An 18,957-nucleotide genomic window follows, 5' to 3' on the forward strand; every position below is an offset into this window, starting at 1 on the left:
CAATGGAGGAACAGAAGGAAGTCCTAATAGTGCAGCACTTAGGAGATATTTGGTCGAAGAAATGCTGGAGGAAGTTTTAATAGAGAGCATGCTTTTTTCGATAAGTAAAAATCAATTAATGGAAAACAAATTTGAGATTCCATATGAGACCTGAATAGGTGACTGAATAATCAATCGAATGGACTGTTTTCCGAAGGAGTTGCATTAAAAAAGAAGTTTATATTAAAAAACGAAAAGACAGACAAAAACACCAGTCGTGGAGTTGGCCTCTATAGACCATCGGTAAATGAAGTCTGCCTTCATAAACGTGCCGTGAAGTAAGGCTTTAATTATAGACGATTATTCAGACTAGTCTATGCTTATGAATGTGCCGTGAATCGAATCTATTACTAGATAAGCTAGAAATAGAATATATTTTTATAGACGATTTGTGAATTGAGGCCTGCTTTATGGAAAAGGTGAAAGTCTATCTATCTATACAGTTTTCTCTATATTCGACATACGACGACTTCCTGTACAGCACAGGATATAGATTCCCCCCTATATCCTGTGCTGTACAGGAAGTCCTTTCCCAAAGAAAGCATCTGCCCAAAGGCGAGTTGAAGCAGAGCCTGTCTTTATAGGCTATTTAACTGTAAGAAAATTTCTTAAAATACATAAAAATGTATTCTTTTTCAATAAAAGGGCTCAAAAAGGGGAGTATGTTTTCAGAGGAGCCGTGAACAAGGTCTATTTATAAAGACAAGCTCCTCAGATGTAGACTAGTTTAAAGACAAAGCGCTTAGGGTAGCTCTATAAACGGAACATGGAGGGAGCCTAACATGTTCGCATTTATTCAAGTGAACCTGATAAATAGTGTTTTGCTATACCCTCCTCCAGAGTATGGAGAGACCTCGAAATATTAATTTTAGACCCCACAAAGTACATATACTCTTGATTAGCATAACATTTTATTACGATTTAGCGATGTCTGCATGCCCGTCTGTAGAACCCACTCTAGCTTCCGAACGATATGAAGTAGGTTGATCAAATTTTATTCAAATGTAATTTGTGTCTGCAGGTCTTTTGGTATAGAAAATGGGCCAAATACCCCCATATAACTGTACCGCCAAATTTAAGGTGTTTTGATTGTTTTTGTCACAGTTTTAACCCAAATTCGGGATAAATTGTCAGTTTTTATGCCCATAATGTAAGGAACTTCTTCACATAGAATTGTCAATACAGGTCCATGTTTAGGTACAATGTACCTTCAAATTTTCGGTATTTTAAGAATTTTAGCTAGATTTTTTTCAGAGTATGGAGGGTATATTAAGTTCGCCATTCCCTTTGTAACTCATCGAAATAATAATTTTAGACCCAACAAAGTATATATATTCTTGATCAGAATAAAATTCAATTACGTTTCAGTAATGTCCGTTCACCTGTAAAAATCACTCTAGCTTCCGAACGAAATGAAGTAGGTTGATCCAATTTTACTTGAATGTAGGTCCACGTTATGTTATTGTCTCCGTATGACTGTACCTCCAGATATTTGGTATTTTAAGAATTTAAGCTAGATTTTTTAAATGAATTATTTTAAATTTTTATATCCTCCACCATACAAAGTATGGAGGTCAGTTCGTCATAGAAGAAGGTAAGTTCGTCGTTCTGTTTGTAACTTATCGAAATAGTAATTTTAGACCCAACAAAGTGTCCTTCCGCCCTTATTCACGCTAGAGTAAAAACGAATTAAGATAGGAAGCTAAAATTTTGCATAGATCAGTTTTTTGTCTGCAGACAGATTAAATTCGCAGATGGGCAACATCGGCTACATCCACGATATCGTATAGCCCCCATATAACGGCACCCCCATATTCGGTATTTTGATGATTTTAGGGACATTATTCACCGGAATTGTTTCGAATTTCATATTTCAAGTTCGTTATGGGTACTACATCCTATGACAGAAAATTGTCTGTGCAGATCTAGGTCTTCGTATTGCCCCCATATAACGCTCTCCTATATTCGGTATTTTCGTGATTTTAGCGACATTATTGATCGGATTTTTTTCAAATTTCGTATTTGAAGTTCGTTATGGGTACTACAGCCTATGACAATAAATTGTCTATGCAGTGTCTGGTCTTTGTATAGCGCCCATATAACGGTAACCCCTATATTCCGTATTTTGATGATTATAGCTACATTATTTACCGGTTTATTTCAAGTTTCGTATTTGAATATTGTAATGGCCTAGACAAAAGTTGCCATTTAAGCCCACGTCTTCGTATAGAGCCCAATATAACGGCGACTTCCTATATTCGATATTTTTAAGATTTTAAGAGAATTCTTAATGGATTTTATTTTTTTGAAGATTTCCAAATTCGTTTCAAATGGTGGAGTGGTATTCAATGTTCGGGCCCGCCCGATCTTACTGCTTTTTTGCTTGTTTATTGAAGTTCGTAATAGGCGTCATCTTCTTTGGCAGATTATTAACCATACAAGTTTTCGTATAGCCCACATTTAACTGTAACTCCAAATATTCGGTATTTTGATGACTTGTGTCACACTTTTCGTCGGAATTCTTTCAAATTTGGTATATGAAGTTTGTAATGGGTACTACCGCCCATGACATAAAATTTGTCTATACGAATTCACGTCTTCGTATAAGCCCCATATAACGACACCTATTATTCGCTATTTTGATAATTTTAACTACGTTTTTCAACAGAATTATTTTAAACTTGGATTTTGGAGTTCGTAATAGGCACCTGCCTCTCTAGCACCATTGGCTGTTTAGTCCCATATAACTGTAACACCTAATATTAGGAATTTTTAAAATTTTGGCGGAATTTTTAACGGACTTTTTTTTATTCATTTTTCAAGTTCTTTTTAAATGTTGGAGGGTATTGCAATTTCAGCTCTATCGAACTTAGCAGCTTTTGTTCTTGTTTTTTTTTTATTCCATTATTTGTTTTATAGGAGTGCTCCCGATACGTCTTCCACGGAGTTTCACTTTTTACTTGAATTCGAGAGAGTTTTTCGTAGGTCTGATTCTACCATGTTTTTCTCTCAAATAATCTCATATGCGGACTGATGTACCAGTACAGGGTTTTGAGCAGCACTAATGTTATTAATATTTTTTAATTTTTTTTGGTAAACATTTTAATATTGTGCAAAAAATTAAGATTTGACATAATCGGAAGTTCCCGGAATGTTAGACATTTTTGGCACGTTTTTTATGGAAAAATTTAATATTTTGTCCATTACGACCACTTCGAAATTATATTTTGCAATTTCTGGCCACATCGGTGTAAGAACGTATATACGAACGTGACAAGGTATGTACAATTCCGCCGATGTCATTTAAGTACGAGTACATTCTGCCTGCCAGTAGTTCATTTTCAAAATTGTTGAAAATTTCATGTCCGTGTATTTGTTTAACAATTGTTGGTCTATTCAATAAAATAAATTAAATTATTACTACTTTCAGCGGGTGGGTTGGTAAGTGCCATTGTAAAAAAAACTTTGAGAATTGTTTTTTGTTTTGTTTTTGCAAACTATTTGTATAGTGATCACGTCCGAACGTTATCTCAGTTGGGATGATATTGCGAGCAACCTGTTATCGTTTGCCTACAAATCAATTAACTTATTCATGTTATCTGGTGGTTTTTGTTGAGAACCGTCGACGGCACACGTCGAGGTTGAGAAAAAAGGTAAAAAAAGAGAGCAGAGAATTTCACAAAAGTTTGAAGCGAGCTAATTTCAAAATTGACAAATTGAGCAATGAATAGAAAATCTCAGTAGCAAACGCACGGATATGATGGCTCTTCAAGTGGTTAGGGTGTTGTTAACTTGAGGGAATTTAGTTTTGATGTGAAAAGTTTTAAGGGCGTGTAATTCAATAGAAATGTTCAATACATAAAGTTTGCGTCGTCTATAGTTTGGATAATATTTCCGGGTCTTCTATAGGTATGAGATAAAACAAGTGAAAAGCAGTGAGTTCGGCCGGCTCGAACTTTGAATACCCTCCGCCATTTGGACCAAATTTGGAAATTTAAAAAAAATAAATAAAAATTCTGTTAAAACCTTAAAAATGCCGTATATAGCCATTATATTGGTGTCTATACGAAGACGTGGACCTGCATAGTCAACTTTTATCATAAGCCACTACAATATTCAAATACGAAACTTGAAAAAAAAAATCCGGTAATATCATCAAAATACCGAATATAGGGAGGTACGGTTATATGGCGGTTATACCAAAACGTGGATCTGCATTCGAGATTTTTTGTCATAGGCTGTAGTACCCATTAAGAACTTCAAATACTAAATTTCAAACAATTCCGGTGAATTATGTTGCTAAAGTCAGCAAAATACCGAATATAGGGAGTTACGGTTATATGGGGGCTATATGAAGACCTGGACCTGCATAGAAAATTTTCTGTCGTAGGTTGTAGTACCCATTACGAACTTCAATTACGAAATTTGAAACAAATCTGGTGAATAATGTCGATAAAATCATCAAAATACCGAATATCGGGAGGTACCGATATTTAGGGGCTATGCGAAGACCTGGACCTGCATAGAAAATTTTCTGCCGTAGGCTGTAGTATCCATTAGGAACTTCAAATACGAAATTTAAAACAATTCCGGTCGCTAAAATCATCAAAATACCGAATATCAGGAGGTATCGTTATATGCGGGCTATACGAAGACATGGACCTGCAATGACACCTTTTTGTCATACAATGTAGTACCCATTAGGAACTTCAAGTACGAAATCTGAAATAATTTCGGTAAATAATGTCGTTAAAATTATCAAAATACCGAGTATCGGGAGGTACCGATATTTAAAGGCTATGCCAAGACCTGGACATGCATAGACAATTTTCTGTCGTAGGCTGTAGTACCCATTAGGAACTTCAAATATGAAATTTAAAACAATTCCGGTGAATAATGTTGCTAAAATCATCAAAAAATCGAATATCGGGAGGTAACGATATTTGGGGGCTATACGAAGACCTGGACCTGCATAAACAATTCTTTGTCTAAGGCTTTAGTACCTATTAGGAACTTCAAATACCAAATTTTAAACAATTCCGGTAAAAATGTCGTTAAATTTCATCAAAATACCGAATATCGTGGGTACCGTTGTTTGGGGGCTGTACTATATCGTGGACCTATGTAGACCATTCACTTCCAGAGCGCAAAGTACTCAACAATTTGGCTACAATCATCAAAATACCGAATACCGGGAGGTACCGTTATATGGGGGATATACAATATCGTGGGCCTATATATACAATTATCTTCCAGGGGTTAAAGTGCTTAGAAAGAACTTCTTGTGTAGATTTTCAGACAAATCCTTAGAAAAAATAGCTAAAATATTTACGATATCCTGAACCTATATGGACAATGGATGGATTTTCAGACAACTTCATTGAAAAATTTGGCTACACTCATTAAAATAACGAATATCGGCTGTACGGTTATATGGAGGCTATACGATATCGTGGACCGATATAGCCCAACTTCGAACTTGACCTACCTGGAGAAAAAAGACTGATTTGCGGAAATGTTAGCTTTCTATCTTTATTCGTTTTCGTCATTACAGCAGACGGACGGACAGGTCTTAGAATTTTACGCTGATCAAGAATATATCTACTTTGTAATGTCTAAAATTATTATTTCGATGAGTTACAAACGGAATGACGAACTTACTATACCCTCCATACTATGTATGGTGGAGGGTATAAAAAACCTCATGTAGTTCTCTTTAAAAAAGATTTTCCATAAAGCGTAGCGCCACATATTTTGGCGGTGAAAGTGAAAAACGCTAAATTGTCAACATAGAACCCGATAAGTATTTGGTTGGTGTCTCACCATTAGTGCCACTACTTTCACATAATCTATTTGGTATTGTTGCTGTTGTTTATTTTTTTTTTTTTTTTGTAATTCTTCTCATTTTGAAAAAGTCTATTGCTTTTTGGCATACGAGTAGTTCGTTCTTCGCAGACGACAGACAGTGTGCGGTGATCGTCGACCCTTAGCAGAGTGAATTTTTGAACAAAACCTACGAATTTAAAAAAAAAACTCTTGTGTTGAAATTTGAAAACAATAACCAAAATTTGTTAAACGGGATGTAAGTTAAGATTAATGAATGGGGTGCTGACAAAGTGAATGAAAATTGAAAAAAAAATTAAATTTGTGATGGATTTGAAAATTTAGAAAAATTATGTTAAAGTGACCATTTTTTTGAAATTAAAATATCCTAATTAAAATTGTTATTATAAATTATAATAATTTGTAAAAAATAAGCATAATTTGTGGTTATATTTTATTAATAAACCAAAAAGTTCGTTTCACAATTTTGTGTTCAAAAAATTGTCAAAATCTGTGATTATATTTAATTTGTTATGAAGTTGTCAGCGCGTGTTGATAATGGTGTTGGCCTAAAAACCCATTTATAGTAAATGGAGAGAAATTTGGATTTTAAAATCTCTTGTTTACTATAAATTTATTGCCTTGGGGTTCCTGGTGGGGTTTATTCTAAGTTCACATTGTGTGTAAAAAAGTTGCAAAAGTTTGTAAATTTATTAGAAAAAAAAAAAAAAAATAGAAAAAGGCAAAAAAATGATGGATTCTTGCAGATTCTGGAAGAAAGCAATTATTTTGTGTTTATTATTTGTGTTTATGATGCTTGTTTGTGAGGGTGGGCTTCAAACCAAATTTGAAATTATGAAAATATAAACAATAAGTCCTGAAACGTGTAAATAACGCGCTATAGCAGTAGAGCCGTTCCAAAGCGGCAAATTACCTCAGAACTCGAGAGTGTAGGTGAATGATAACAAGGATTATTTGGGGATTAACGATAAAGTGTTAGAGCCAAGTCGTGAAAATACGCTCTCTGCATCTGAATACTGAGTATGGCAGAGAGAGAGACCGATATAGAAGGAGAGAGAGAGAGTTAGTAAAATAAATACGAATGTGTTCTGATGATAGACAGAAGATAATTCATAACCGGTGGGGTTTCTATCATAAAAATTGATTTGAAATAAATTTCACGTTTTTTTTAGAAGAATATAATTCCGAAGGTAATAGACATATCTTTGGTATAAAGTTATGTCTACATTATAACTTAGACAATAACTTTTGAACTCTTATTTAGAAATATTGGGTATATGCGACATAGCTGATCAACAATAGGTCCGTTCGTTTACTTTCCCATTGAGATTTACTCAGCAAGAGGTTGTTGAGAAAAAATACGATTTATACTAGAGAGAAAAAAAATTATACGAGAGAGAAATTGAAAATATAACAGTTGATCCAATAAAACAAAAATAGTATCAGTCGGTTTTTCCGAGAGATGTATACCCCCAGCCTTGAGTGATGATTATTCAAACTGTTGGCCAATATTGACCAAATCGAAGCTGACCTTAGACTGATATAAATATTACAATGTGCCAGATTTAGACTATATCAACTACTCCCTATACTTTATATGATATACAGGGGGAGATAATAAGAACTGCAACAAAATCAAACGCCATATTTTTAATTCTTTTTTTTTTAATTTATTGAATGAAAGCAAAAAATATCGGAAATACCATAAAATTTTAGAATAAGTTTAGATCTGTTCGAATTGGTCACCTGTGACACGAACTATGGCCTTCAAACGGCCAATGAAACCGTCACACTCTGCCCGAATGTTGCTATGCGGTATTTTAGTAGTATTTAGAGGTGATCGACCCTTTTTATTTTTTAGTGCCAATCTCGCTTTCCAAAATACTCCAGACATAATAGTCCAATGGATTGGTATCCGAGGGACCTCATTTTAACCATTCTTGGGTGGCGTGTGCTGAGTAGGATGGTGCTGAGTCCTGTTGGAATGTCCAAGGTCTGCGGCCAAAATGTTTGCTCGCCCAAAGCTTTAATACACCCTCCAGAATATTTTCCTAATATATTCGGAATTTATTCTGATGCCACGGTCGATTAATACGAGCGGAGAGCGACCATAGGCTGTTATGGCGGCCCACACCATCACTATGGCCGACGCCTCAGTTCTGGTGGCCAACCGAAGGTGCAAATGTTCAGCTGACCTCTTTGGCAAGTAAACACGATAATTTTGTTTGTTTACAAACTGCTGGACAACGAATATTTTCTCATCGGAGGAAACCAAATTCGACAGTTCACTACTTTCAGCCAAGCGAAGCAACTCTTTAGCTCTTTTGATTCTATTTTCTTTCTGTTGCGGTGTAAGTTCTTGCACTTTTTGGAATTTCAATGGCTTAACCCCGAGCTCATTTTTCAATATTTACCGAATGGAATATTGTGATATGTTCAGCTCACGAGCTATTTTTCGGCCACTGTGACGCGGGTTTCGATCAAGTGGCGTCTTTACTTTTCGAACCATTACTTTCGAACTATTTGCTGTTTTCTTCCGTCAACTTCCTTGACGTCGTGCTACGCTACCAATATCACGGTAACGAGCAATGGTACGAAACACAAAAGATTTATTCACATTTTAATGCTGGAGTACTCTAACGATAGCCACTTGTGGTTTTCCAGTCAAATATAAAGAAATCACACTATCACGCTTGAATTCCATCACGAATAATTTTTTTTTCTGGAAAATTCTTACCAAAATGCTTTTTTACGCTTGTAAACAATATAATGAGCTGTCACTGGAATAATTTTAACAGCTGTCGGAGGAGTGGCTTAGAAATGACAGCAGTCTGAAGTTGGTTGCAGTTTTTTCATTTCATCCTGTGAATGTTCAATTTTCTTATAAATTGGTCCATACCAATATTTTTATCTGTATTATATAAAGTGTGAAAATATAAAGGTCGGCTATATCTGGTACCTCACCAACTTTTTAACATTTTATTTCATATAAAGTGAAGGAAGTAACCAATATAGTCCAGACCTGGCACGTCGCAATATTTATATCATATTTACTTAGAACCGATACGAAAATGACAAAATTGGCTCATTCTTTCGGAGCCTACTCCATAGATGGTCAACAATTTAAATAATAAGAACACAAGTCAAAATATAGTTAAATAATCGATCATTGGCTAAGGGTATGCATCTGTCGGCAAAATCGACTGATAATTTTTAGCTTGTTTCGCGTAACTCTGGCAACCATGCCAGACTTTCCGATAAAATTGATAAAACTTATTTCGTTATTTTTTTTGAAAAATTGTTTGGGCGCCATTCTCTTTTGTTCGTTGATATTCGTGATTGGAACATAATCCTGAGCAGTAATCATCAGAGAATATGTGTTTTATACTAAATTTACTCTCTACACTTTTGAGAATTGTAGGCGCTCTCGCGAGTTTCTCTTGTTTGAAAAATATGAGTGCGAGTTAAAATAGAGTAAGAGAGTGAATTTCGCCTATTTCGGAGCTTTACTTGAATGTGAAGGAATTATAATTTTTATGTTTTTTTCGGCACACCCCAATGTACTTGTGTAACATCCGATAAGGTAGTTAATAACATACCTTAATTGATTTTGTTCCTCATATTTGAACAATGTGCGAAGAAGCTCCAATGAAAAATGTCATTTGAACGTTACAACGTAACAGCTAAACAAACAATCTGTGAAATGTTAATAAATGCCTATGAAAGACCTCTAGACATTCTCTGACATTAATGAACCTGAACCTGTTTAAAACACACATTGTAAAAGTGTGGTGATACATTAAACGGGGTCGAACTTTATATTCGCTATGAAGAAAATGCCAATTGTTAAAAAGGGAGAGAGAGAGATAAGAAGAGAGAGAGAGAGAGAGAGCGCCTCATATTTAGTTACTTAATTTTATATAATTATTTAAAAAAATCTTAATTTGTTCATACATCCCATTCCCCCTACCTTTAGTTACAATGGCCGATGTACCCAGAATTGCTGATCTCGCCCCAGTGATAGAACCCCATTTGAATGGTGGCAAATTGGTGTCGTACACAAGCCGTTATCTCACGAAGCCAGGTGAAAATTATGGCAGTGTTATGTTGGCCATAACGGTCAATGTTGAAAAGCCCACTGGGGAAACCGAAGACATACCCCTAATTGCTAAATTGCCACCCATTACAAATGATCTATTCTGGGCATTATTTCAACCGGATCGCACATGTCGCACAGAAAATGCCGTATACAAATATTTAAGTTCAGCCATACGGGATTTACAGCTGGAAGCCGGCATACCAGAGGGGGAACTTTTTGAAGGTTTTCCAAAATACTATGGTAGTAGGATTTCTCTAAATCCCGATGCAGAACAAGTAGATCGTGATGCAGTGTTGTTACAGGAGAATTTACAAACATCGGGATTTAAGGCCGGCAATCGTCATGTCATGTTTAATTATCTACAGACCAAATGTATTTTAGTCGAATTGGCCAAATATCATGCCTTGCCCATTGCATTGAGGCTTAAGAGGCCTGAGTATTTTGATAAAAATATCAGACCATATTTCCGTAGATTTAATATGAACAATATGCCACCTGAGGTTAAGGAGACCATGGATAGGGTGAGTTTTTAACAATTTTCTGATTTTAAATTATGAAATAAATTTTAATTCCTAATTTAGGACATGATCAAGGACGTTTCCCTTGCCACCGATAACAATGAAAATTACATCAATCGCTTTGTGGAATTGATGAAGGAATACGATGAATTTCTAACTCAGGATGATGCCAAGGATGACCTCTACACCACCATTGTCCACTGTGATTTGTGGATTAATAATTTAATGTTGAAATATGGTTTGTGATTTTTGAAAAATTTTCCTAATCGTAGTTTAGAATAACTTTCAAATTTTTATTTCAGATGAAAATGGCGTAGCCCAAAAAGTGAAATTTGTCGATTTCCAAATTGCCCAATATGAAAGTTTAGCTCATGATATTATCTTTTTGTTATTCTCCAGCGTGGAAATACCTGTCTTGGATCAACACATGGATGAATTTTTAATATTGTATTACAATGCATTTATTGATTGCTTGAAATCGCTAAATGTAGCCACGGATAAATACTCATTGTTGGGGTAAGTTCAAGAAGGATTCTGTAACAGATCAGATCTAAGATTTATATTGAAATTTTGATCAGAATATTTTCTCTTCCTAGAACGAATTTTTATGTTACTTTAATGGTCGAAGGTCGAAGAAAAATTTATTCGATTTTTTTGTACCCTCAGCTATATGGCTAGGTATACAGGGACAGGGTGAGATAAAATAACTGCAACAAAGTCAAACGCCACAATTTGTACTTTTTTTTTAAATTTTATTGAAAGAAAGCAAAAAATGTCGGAAATAGCATCAAATTTTAGAATAAGTTTAGAATTGTTTGAATTGGTCAACTTTTGCACGAATTATGGCCTTCAAACCGCCAATGAAACCGTCATACGCTGCGCGAATGTTGCTCTGCGATATTTTGGCCCATTCCCGGGGCAGCGCTTGATTGAGGTGATCGACACTTTGGTATTTTTTAGTGCCAACCTTGCTTTCCACTAGACACAACAGACCAACGGATTGGTATCCGGAAATTTTGGTGGTCATTGTGCGCTGGAAATGAAGTGAGGAACCCCATTTTGTAACCTCGTTTTTGGGTGGCGCGTGCTGAGTTCTGTTGGAATGTCCTGCGGCCAAAATGTTTGCGTGCCCAAGGCCTCCAGAATATTTTCGCGATAATATTCGGCATTTATTCTGATGCCACGGTCGATAAATACGAGCGGAGAGCGACCATCGGCTGCTATGGCGGCCCACACCATCACCATGACCGGCGCTTGAGTTCTAGTGGCCAAACAAAGGTGTACATTTTCAGCTGACCTCTTTGGCAAGTAAACGAATTGGAGAAAACCAAATTCGGCAGTTTACCACCAAGCGAAGCAACTCTTTAGCACTTTTGGGTCTATTATCTTTCTGTTGCGGTGTAAGTTCTTGCACCTTTTGGAATTTTAATGGCTTTACCCCGAGCTCATTTTTCAATATTTGGAATATTGCGATATGTTTCACCCACTGCGACGCTGGTTTCGATCAAGTAGCTTCTTTACTTTTCGAACCATTTCTGGTTTGACGTCCGGTTACGTTACCAGCCTATGACAAAAATGCTTATGCAGGTCCACGTCTTTGAATAAAACCTAATATAAATGTAACTCCCTATACTTGGTATTTTTAAGATTTTAACGGAATTTTAAGGGATTTCTCTTTTTATTTTGAAAATTTTTTAATTTGTTCCAAATGGTGTAGGGTATTTAAAGTTCGACCCATCCGAGCTAACTGCTTTTTTACTTGTTACCTCTACTTTCATAATCTTTCGCGTTTTCCTGTAATTTCGGCAAAAAAATTAATTGACTTGGATTTTATACCTTCAGCCATATGCCTGAAGAGGGTTATAACATATATATGGTACGTCGTAATGTTGCTATCAAACTTAGATCTAATTCGGAGATGGGTCACATCGATCCACTCCTTCTAGTATCTCCCCACAAAATGTCAAATTTACTAAGAAAATAATTTACTTTATAAAAAGAGGAAGGATAATCCGATTTTGCTCTAACTTTGCAAATCTTTATATTTCCTTCAGTGTTAAATTAGGTGCGAAAATAGACATAATCAGTCCGCTCATTCAAATACCTCCCTCCAAAGGGTCAAAATTTTGAATAATTATAACTCTTATAAAATGTGATCTAAGACTCCGATTATCTACAACTCACACATATTACAATATTTATATTAACCCAAGGTCTGGTTTGAATTTGGAATCCACAATCCAATATTCCACACCTGGTACCTCCCCACAAAAGTGTCAACATTTTCTATATTCATGAAGCTCATAAACATCCTACTCCATTCAGACTTAGCACATCTCAATATTTCTATCAGCACAAGATTAGTTATAAGGACGGTAGGGATCGGACCATTTCTTCTGGTAAGTCCCTCAAAAAGGGCCAAATTTTAAGGATCCTATTCTATTCAGACTTAGCACTTCTCAATTTTTCTATCAACACAAGATCTGTCATAAAGATGGTAGAGATCGGACCATTACTTCTGGTGCCTACCCCACAAAGGGTGTAAATTTTGAATAACCAAAACGATCATAAAATCCGAAAAAAGTCTCCGGCTCTCTTCAAATTCGGTCTCCTCCTTCTGGTACCTCTCCCACAAAGGATCAACATTTTGAATATCCCTTGAATATCCTATTCGATTACATTCAGACTTGATACATCTCAAAATTTCCATCAAAAAAGATCTGTCATAAAGGTGGTAGAGATCGGACCATTTCGTCTGGTAACTCCCCCACATAGGGTTCATGATTTTGAAAAACGAAGCGCTCAAAGAAAGCCAAATAAGCATCCATCCATCTCTCTTCAAATTTCACACATACATACATTTTTGTTAACACAAGATCTGTTTTGGAGATGATATATATATATGCGAACCCCTTTCTGGTACCTCACCCACAAAGGGTTACAATTTCCAATAATTATAACTGTCATAACTTTTGAAACAAGTCAGCGATTATTTACAAGTTGTTATATTTAAATCAACCAGAAACCTGGAATTTATGATTTCGCATAAAATTGGTTACAAATGTTCGATTTCTTGTAATTTTGTCATGTCTATTAGATGAGGTGTGAAAATGGAATGCTTCGGTCGACTATATCTGGTAGCTTATGTACATTTTAACTTTTTCTAAAAATTATCGCAAATCTCGTATAAAGTGAAGAAAGTAACCAATATAAACCATACCTGGCACGTCGCAATATTTATATCATATTTATTTTGGACCGATACGAAATGGACAATATTGACCCATTCCTTCGGAACCTACTTCATAGAGGGTCAACAATTTCAATAATCATAACAGAAGTCAAGATGTATTCAAATAATAGAACATTGGCTAAGGGTATACATCTGTCGGAAACCGAATAATACTTTTTAACTTGTTAAATTTTTTATATATTAAAAAAAATATATGAACACATTTATTTTAAACGTTGATTTTGTATTTTATTGTTTTATATTTTTATGCTGAAATGAACCTTAATTTAAGAAATAATTTTTTTTTGTGTTTTTTCATTTTCAGTTTCATGAAGGAAATCCATCGCAGCGCCCCCGTTGAAATATGCCACGCCACATTTATGACGAAAATTATTTTGGCCGATAACAGCACCATGCCCGACGACTTCAAGGACATGAACATGGAAGTGATGAGCAAAAATGTGGGCGGAAAGAAAATAAAAGAGAAAATTGCGGCAATGATACGTTTAGCGGAGAAGTATCGACTTTTATACAAGGACTAAGAACATTTAGAAATTAAAAAAAAAATAATAGAAAATGTTTTACTTATAAGTAGACAAATGTGAAATTCCATTATATTTTAGCTGAATTACTATAAAATAGAACAAAATTAAAAAAAAAAATAATAAATAAAAAATTAAATATTATTTTTTAAAAAATGTCATAGCTTTATTTGAGACTACATTTATGGAAAGAATTTTTAGCAATCCTTACAGTACGTTTACATATAAAAGAGTTTACCCACTGGATTTGGATTAAAATTGTCATATCCATTGCTTATACTTCAAATAAATCCTCTTGAACCCTGCAAAAAGATCTGACGTAAACATGACATTAGACCTGTAACTTTGAATTCCGTATAACTTAATTTTAAGAATGATATTTTAAAATTTTCAAAGTTTTAATGATGTTGCGATGACTTAACACACAATGGGCGCCAGCTAGTACTTTCAACTCTAATTTAACTTTCAATCGCATCGGCGTTTTGAAAGTTTATATCGGAATGTAACCTGAATATAGAAGGCAAGATCCCCAATTTCAACATTTAATCAATTTTTCCGATTCATATTTCTTGAAATCCTTGCAATTTGCTCATATAGTGTCTTCGACAACATTTTTTATAACGAGGTTTTTGGTCCTTTTTAATGCATGGTTAAAAATTCCTTTTAACTACAGTAAAAATATTCTAATTTGTGCCCAAGGATAATCTAAAGTCTAAATCTTGCATAAACGCCTGAAAATCATGAATACTCAAAACACATTTAAGGGTTAATACTGGACTTTATGTGAGTTTATTACATATTTTGATAAAAATCATAATTTATATAATATTGTCCATTGGACCATTAATGTCGGACCTAAATATATAAGATATATGATATGTATTACGACGTTCCATGTTTGGACTATATTGGCTATTTCCTTCACTTTACGGGGTGAGATGAAAAAACTGCAACCACTTCAGACTGCTGTCATCGCTAAGACACTAGTCCGACAGCTGTTCAAAATTATTCCAATGATAGCTCATTATATTGCTTACAAGCGTACAAAAGCATTTTGGTGAGAATTTTCCAGAAAAAAAGTTTTTCGTGATGGAATTCAAACGTGATTTTGTGATTTCTTTATATTTGGCTGGAAAACCACAAGTGACTATCGTAAGAGCACTCCAGCATTTAAATGTGAATAAATCTTTTGTGTCTCGTACCATCGCTCGTTACCGTGATACTGGTAGCGTAGCCTGCGTAGAAAACTGCAACATCAGCAGAAATGGTTCGAAAAGTAAGGAAGCGACTTAATCGGAATTCGCGTCGCAGTGGCCGAAAAATGGCTCGTGAGCTGAACATATCGCAATAATCCATTCGGCAAATATTGAAAAATGAGCTGAAGTTCCAAAAAGTGCAAGAACTTACACCGCAACAGAAAGAAAATAGACTCAAAAGAGCTAAAGAGTTGCTTCGTTTGGCCGAAAGTGGTGTACTGCCGAATTTGGTTTTCTCCGATGAGAAAACATTCGTTGACCAGCAGTTTGTAAACAAACAAAATGATCGCGTTCACTTGCCAAAGAGGTCAGCTGAAAATGTGCACTTTCGGTTGGCCACCAGGACTCAAGCGCCGGCCATGGTGATGATGTGGGCCGCCATAACAGCCGATGGTCGCTCTCCACTCGTATTAATCGACCGTGGCATCAGAATAAATGCGGAATATCATCGCGAAAATATTCTGGACGGTGGATAAAAGCCTTGGGCACGGAAAAATTTTGGCCGCAGACCTTGGACATTCCAACAGGACTCAGCACCATCGCACTCAGCACGCGCCACCTAAGAATGGTCACAAAATGAGGTTCCTCGCTGGTTATTCAAAACTTTGACCCATTGTGGGGGAGGTACCAGAAAGAACCTTTCGATCTCTGGCATCTTCATAAGAGATCCTGTGTTGATGAAAATATTGAGAGGTGCCAATTCTGAATGGAATCGAATGTTTATTTCGCATTTTATGAGCTTCATAGATATTCAATATTTTTACTCTTTGTTGGGGAGGTACCAGAAGGAGTGGACCGGTATATTCCATCTTCACACCAGGGGCTGGATTCTTGTTCTATGAAAATATGAAATGAAAAATATTTCCTTTATAAAATTTTTCATTTGACATTTCTTTCCTTTATAAAAGTTTTCATTTCACATTTTCATAGAACAAGAATTGAGGCCCAGGGCTTGGGTCAATAAAAATATGGTGATGTGTGTAATCTGAAGATAATCAGGCTGTTATGTCACATTTTGTAAGAGCTGTAATTATCCAAAATTTTGACCCTTAGTGGGGTAAAAATTGATGGAGTGGACCTATATTGTCCATTTTCGCACCTGACCTAGTGCTAATGCAAATATTAAGATTTGCGAAGTTGGAGCAAAATCGGATTATCGTTTCTCTTTCTGTGCAAAAAATATTTTATGAAAATTTCGACGTTTTGTGGGAGAGGTACCAGAAGGAGTGAACCGATGTATTTCATCTTCACACCAGACCTTGAGTTGGTGTGATGTATGTAATTTGCAGACAATCGGAACCTTAACAAATATATATTTTTTGCACAGAAAGAGAACCGATAATCCGATTTTGCTCAAACTTTGCAAATCTTAATATTTACGTCAGGTGCAAAAATGAATAATATAGGTCCACTCCATCAAGTACCTCCCCCACAAAGGGTCAACATTTTAAATGATTACAACTCTCATAAAATGTGATGTAAGAGTCCGATTGTCTTCAAATTTCACACATCTCAATATTTATATTAACCCAAGGTCTGGTGTTAAGATGGAATATATCGGTCCACTCCTTCTGATACCTCCCACACAAATGATCGAGATTTTCAAAAAAATATATTTTTTTCTGCACAGAAAGAGAATCGATAATCCGATTTTGTTCCAATTTTGCAAATCCTGATATTTACGTCAGTTCTAGGTCAGGTGCAAAAATGGATAATATAGGTCCACTCCATCAAGTACCTCCCCCACAAAAGGTCGAAATGTTGAATATTCATCAAGCTCTTAAAACACTTAAACACGATTCCATTCAGACTTGGCACATCTCAATATTTTCATAAACGCAAGATCTTTTATATAGATGGTAGAGATCGGACCATTCGTTCTGGTACCTCCCACACAATGGACCTAAGTTTTGAAATTTGCCCATCTCCGAACTCGATCTGAGTTTGATAATAATATTGCGATGTACCAAGTTTGGATTAAATTGGATACTCCCTTCTAGATTTATCATGCGCACCAGCCAGCCAGACAGACGGACGGACATCGCTAAATCGACTCCAAATGTCCTGAAACGGATTTGGTCCAAAGAGACGTATGTCTATAATCTTTTATTCGATGAGGCACGTTTTGGCCGTATCGTTTTAAACAAAAGGTGTTAAAAAAGGTGTGTTCTAACGATGAACTGATATTTACGATGACCCAACATATACTGGACGCCAGCGAGTACTTTCAACTCCGGCACGGTGTTGCGTATTATGATTTTTCAAAATCAAGATAAAAATCAATTTCACAACTAATTACATTCCAGTTAGTAAAAACAAAAATATAATTATAAACTAATTTGGTTAAAAGTGCCTCCAAAAAATATGGGAGAACAATATATATCATTCGATTTTTATGATTCGAATTTGCAGTCAATGGATTTTCCGCAACATGGAATACAGAGAAAAGAAAATATTTCTGAGTTTTAATTTAATAACAATATTTCTAATAATAAATTGCACGAAAACAACATTCTGCAGGGAGGTAGGTTTTATTAATTTAAAAAAATCTCAAAATCCGATTTTTTATATCTATTTTGTGTATCCTTAGGCACTCTGCTATCAACTCATCTTCTACAATATTTCTTGGACCGACAATCGTCCGGATTTCATTGTCAACATGACATTTGACGACCCGGGCAGCATACGTTCGGAAACGACGGTTAATCGGGAGATAGCATATCCGGTTTCGAAATTTCGCATTGTGGTGCGTGAGGACAAGCGTTCGTCGACTCTGTACAATGTAACGGCACGAATGTGTGATTTGGTCTCGACATTTAGTAAAGTACCGCTGGTCAAGCAAGGCTATATAACCGCCGTGAAACAGAGCAATATGTCCTTTGATTGTCCCCTCAAGCCGGGTTTCTATGTCATGGGCAATATACGAATTGGTAGCCGTAACCCAGTTGTATCGTTCCTCTATCGCCCCAAAGTTGTCTATTTGATAACCGGAGGCATGTATGAGGAGCTGAAGAATAAATCACTTATCCCGTTGACCACATATAAGATTAGTGTTAAAATTGTGAAAAAACCATGTAAAGAATGAATTAGCCAAGTGGTGTGAAATAAAATTTTGAATATCTTCTGTATTTGAAAAAAAAATCCAATCATTAAGATCGAAATTTGTGCATGCATTCCAGAATTATACTCCATTTTTATACTCTCAGCCATATGGCTACAGAGGGTATATATCATTTAATAAGTTCAAAACATGCCTAGTCGAAATAACGGTTTTAGACCCTAGGTCTCTTTGTGCCAAATCCGTTTCAGGACATTTGGAGTCGATCTAGCACTATAACTCTCGAAGAGTGTATCCGATTTGATCCAAAGTTGGAACATCGTGATATTTTTGTCAAACTTAAATCGAGTTCGGAGATGGGTAATATCG

The 18,957-nt window shown here is 35.7% G+C and overlaps 2 protein-coding genes across 2 annotated transcripts; both read left to right on the forward strand.

The window, feature by feature from the left end:
• Positions 1-5,978: 5,978 nt before the first annotated feature.
• Positions 5,979-14,388, forward strand: LOC101893585 (uncharacterized). Its single transcript, XM_005181765.4, has 5 exons — positions 5,979-6,121; positions 9,860-10,503; positions 10,564-10,738; positions 10,803-11,016; positions 14,058-14,388. The coding sequence occupies exons 2-5, from the start codon at positions 9,865-9,867 to the stop codon at positions 14,272-14,274; spliced, it is 1,245 nt and encodes a 414-aa protein (XP_005181822.1). The 5' UTR covers positions 5,979-6,121; positions 9,860-9,864; the 3' UTR covers positions 14,275-14,388.
• A 3,334-nt stretch (positions 14,389-17,722) lies between these two features.
• Positions 17,723-18,615, forward strand: LOC101894591 (uncharacterized). The gene is made up of 3 exons (XM_059121378.1): positions 17,723-17,751; positions 18,051-18,054; positions 18,121-18,615. The coding sequence occupies exons 1-3, from the start codon at positions 17,723-17,725 to the stop codon at positions 18,613-18,615; spliced, it is 528 nt and encodes a 175-aa protein (XP_058977361.1).
• Positions 18,616-18,957: the final 342 nt, after the last annotated feature.

Source organism: Musca domestica, unplaced genomic scaffold (genome assembly GCF_030504385.1).
Source record: "Musca domestica strain aabys unplaced genomic scaffold, Musca_domestica.polishedcontigs.V.1.1 19, whole genome shotgun sequence".
In the NCBI taxonomy this organism is placed as follows: domain Eukaryota; kingdom Metazoa; phylum Arthropoda; class Insecta; order Diptera; family Muscidae; genus Musca; species Musca domestica.

Coding starts and splice junctions, on each gene's coding strand:
- LOC101893585 (XM_005181765.4), top strand. CDS start 9,865: ATGGCCGATGTACCCAGAATTGCTGATCTCGCCCCAGTGATAGAACCC. Junction 10,739..10,802: donor TAATTTAATGTTGAAATATG/GTTTGTGATTTT, acceptor TTTTTATTTCAG/ATGAAAATGGCGTAGCCCAA. Junction 11,017..14,057: donor GATAAATACTCATTGTTGGG/GTAAGTTCAAGA, acceptor TTTCATTTTCAG/TTTCATGAAGGAAATCCATC.
- LOC101894591 (XM_059121378.1), top strand. CDS start 17,723: ATGACCCAACATATACTGGACGCCAGCGA.